Consider the following 2,956-nt stretch of genomic DNA (forward strand, 5'->3'; position numbering starts at 1 on the left):
AGGGCTTGTATTCAGTTCTGGTGCCATATTTTAGGAAGGACATTAAGAAGCCAAAAAACATTCAGTGGAGGAGAAGCAGAATGGCATAGGATAACAGAATCATGGAGTTAAAACTAGAAGAGATCTCAAAAAACTCTACTCCAAACTCCTCATTTTACATATAAATAAGGAAACTGCAGAAGAAGATTAATTGATCACACAAATAAAATTAACAAATTAGTGTAAGGGGTAGAAAGAGCTTAAGACCATCTAATATGAAAGTTACCTAAAGAAAGTGAGAATATTTAGTCTGCAGAAGAGAAGACAATAAGGGAAACTTAGTGGAGATAACAATTTTCAGATATTTTAAGAATAGTTGAAAGATGAGGGGATTAAACTTGTTCTTCCTAATCCCAGAGAATAGTAGTAGAATCAATGAGTAGAAATAGCTTATTGTCAGAGAAATTTTCCTAACAATGAAAGCCATCCAAAGGAGGATCTATTTTGAGGAATACTGGGTTTCCTCTCATTTGAGAAGACCTCATTTGAGGTCTCCTTGAACATTTTTGGAAGATGTCCCAAATCTTACTGCTACTGTCATCAATTTGACTTTTCTCTTTCCAATTTTCATCTAAATAAGTATTAATAACCTTGCTTGTTTTTTCTGGGTTGGAGAAAGATAGGGAGGTAAGAAATGGTTGAGGAGTTCAGAGCTAGATGCTAACACAGAACTGAAGAACATTAGAAAGAGAAATAGCATTATTAGGATTTATTTAGCTGTGAGTTCATTTCTTTTAATTTTGATACTTTTATTACAATATAATTTCCTTTGCATTCATATGTATTTTATGTTTATACATCTTAAAACATTATGCTGAGAAGAGGTCTATCAGATTCATCAGAGTGCCAAATGGGTCTGTGATACCAAAAAAAAAAAAAAAAAAAAAAAAAAAAAAAAGGTTAAGAATCCCTGAGTCTAACATTCTTACTTTTCCAATGAAGGGAATGAGAAGCTAAAAGGTAAATTATTCATATGCTGTATTTATCTCTTGCAGAGTTAGGATTAAAATCACTGTTTTCTGACTCCAACATTGATGTTTTCTTTATTATATCATAATGATTCTCTAATGGAACAGTTTTTTGTTGTTGTTGTTTTGTTTTGTTTTTGTTTAATCACAAAATGTTGTGTTGGAATGGATCAATACAATTAGAAAATTAAAAAGAAATGTTGGTGTTATATTTAGATAGATTTTTGAAGGGGTCAGCAAATAAAAACAAAAATAAAGATAGAGGTATTTTGTCTAGTGACCCCCCCAGTCTTAGCTTTAAGAGGAATAACCCTCACCCTGAAAATTTAGAAAAAATTGGGTTATAATACCAAAGAGCTTAGATTTTCTTGTATCACTGATTTCATCTATGATTAAGCATTTCAAATGTTTTCAGCAAAAAGAAAGATTGATGCATTGATCTTTTATTAATTTCTTCTTTAAATAGTCAAATGTTAAGTTTTTCTAACAAAATACCATAGTCTGAAAAATCAGAGAGATAATTATAGTTGGTAGTTTCAAAGAGGGACCACTTTCATCACTCAAGGATTAGTATTTGTAGGGCTAAGCAAGTGCTTCCTATTCAAAACCCAGGTCAGGGCTCTTAAGTTAGGGCTCAGAATGGAGACCAATTCAGTTTGTTAATATCAAGCAGAAACCCCAAATGAATATTGAGTGTCATTTTACTATTGTTTCTCTTTCTCTGGCAGCCGGGCCTTCCCTATTCCATGGGGGGTGATAATGTGACCTGGGTCAAAGAGTTTATCTTGTTGGGACTCTCCACTGACCAGCGGATTCAAGTTGGGCTCTTTTTGTTGTTTGGGGCCACCTATTTGCTGACTTTGCTGGGCAATGGGCTGATCATCCTTCTGATTTGTCTAGATGCTCGACTACACTCCCCCATGTATTTCTTCCTCTGCAATCTCTCAGTTGTTGACATTTGCTACACAACCAGTGGGGTCCCACAGATGCTAGCACACTTTCTCATGGAAAAAAAGACTATCACCTATACACGATGTGCAACTCAGCTCTTCTTCTCTTTGGCATTGGGTGGAATTGAGTTTCTACTGTTGGCAGCAATGGCTTATGACCGCTATGTGGCAGTATGTGACCCCTTGCAATATGTCATGGTCATGCGCCGAGAAATCTATGTAAGCCTGGCCATAGTCTCCTGGCTCATTGGCCTGGCCAATTCAGCTGTGGAGACAGCGGTCACAATGAACCTCCCCACATGTGGACAGAATATCTTGAACCATGTAGCCTGTGAGACCCTGGCCATGGTGAGACTGGCATGTGTAGACATCACCTTTAATCAAATTATTATTTTAATATCTAGTATAATAGTGCTACTGGTGCCCTGCTGCCTGGTTTCCCTCTCTTATGCCCACATTGTAGCAGCTATCCTACGCATCCGTTCTACTCAGGGACGTCGCAAAGCCTTTGGGACATGCACTTCCCATCTCACTGTGGTTTCCATGTCTTATGGGATGGCTTTGTTCACCTATATGCAGCCCCGTACCAGTGCCTCAGCTGAGCAGGACAAAATGGTAGTGTTATTCTATGCTGTGGTGACCCCCATGCTCAACCCCTTGATTTACAGCCTCAGAAACAAGGATATGAAAGCTGCATTGAAAAAAGTGATAGGATAAAACTTGGCCTGAGAAAAAGGAAAAATATTATTGTTATAAAAGGAAAAGAGGGATTCCCCAGGAAATAAGGCATGGACTAAACATGGCCAGTGGAAAGACAGGAAGGTGATGGAGGTCTGTAAAATGAATGTTTAGAGGGAAAAATATCAGTAATAACCTTTGCTTTGCTAAGTGTCCTAACATCATGACTGAGAACCCACCTTGCTTTGGAGAAGTGATCTATCACCCTGTATGGCCTTGAACAAACTACTTTACCTCCCTGTGCTTCAGACCCTTCACCTG

The 2,956-nt window shown here is 37.7% G+C and overlaps 1 protein-coding gene across 1 annotated transcript; it reads left to right on the forward strand.

Annotated features, from left to right (window-relative positions):
- The first annotated feature begins 1,753 nt into the window (after positions 1-1,753).
- On the forward strand, positions 1,754-2,674 carry LOC141545227 (olfactory receptor-like protein OLF3). Its single transcript, XM_074272266.1, has one exon. It carries the CDS (start codon positions 1,754-1,756, stop codon positions 2,672-2,674), a length of 921 nt encoding a protein of 306 aa, XP_074128367.1.
- Positions 2,675-2,956: the final 282 nt, after the last annotated feature.

This window comes from Sminthopsis crassicaudata, chromosome 5 (assembly GCF_048593235.1).
Source record: "Sminthopsis crassicaudata isolate SCR6 chromosome 5, ASM4859323v1, whole genome shotgun sequence".
NCBI lineage: Eukaryota > Metazoa > Chordata > Mammalia > Dasyuromorphia > Dasyuridae > Sminthopsis > Sminthopsis crassicaudata.

Bases quoted from the DNA above. Each gene is read 5' to 3' on its own strand.
- LOC141545227 (XM_074272266.1), top strand. From the start codon at position 1,754: ATGGGGGGTGATAATGTGACCTGGGTCAAAGAGTTTATCTTGTTGGGA.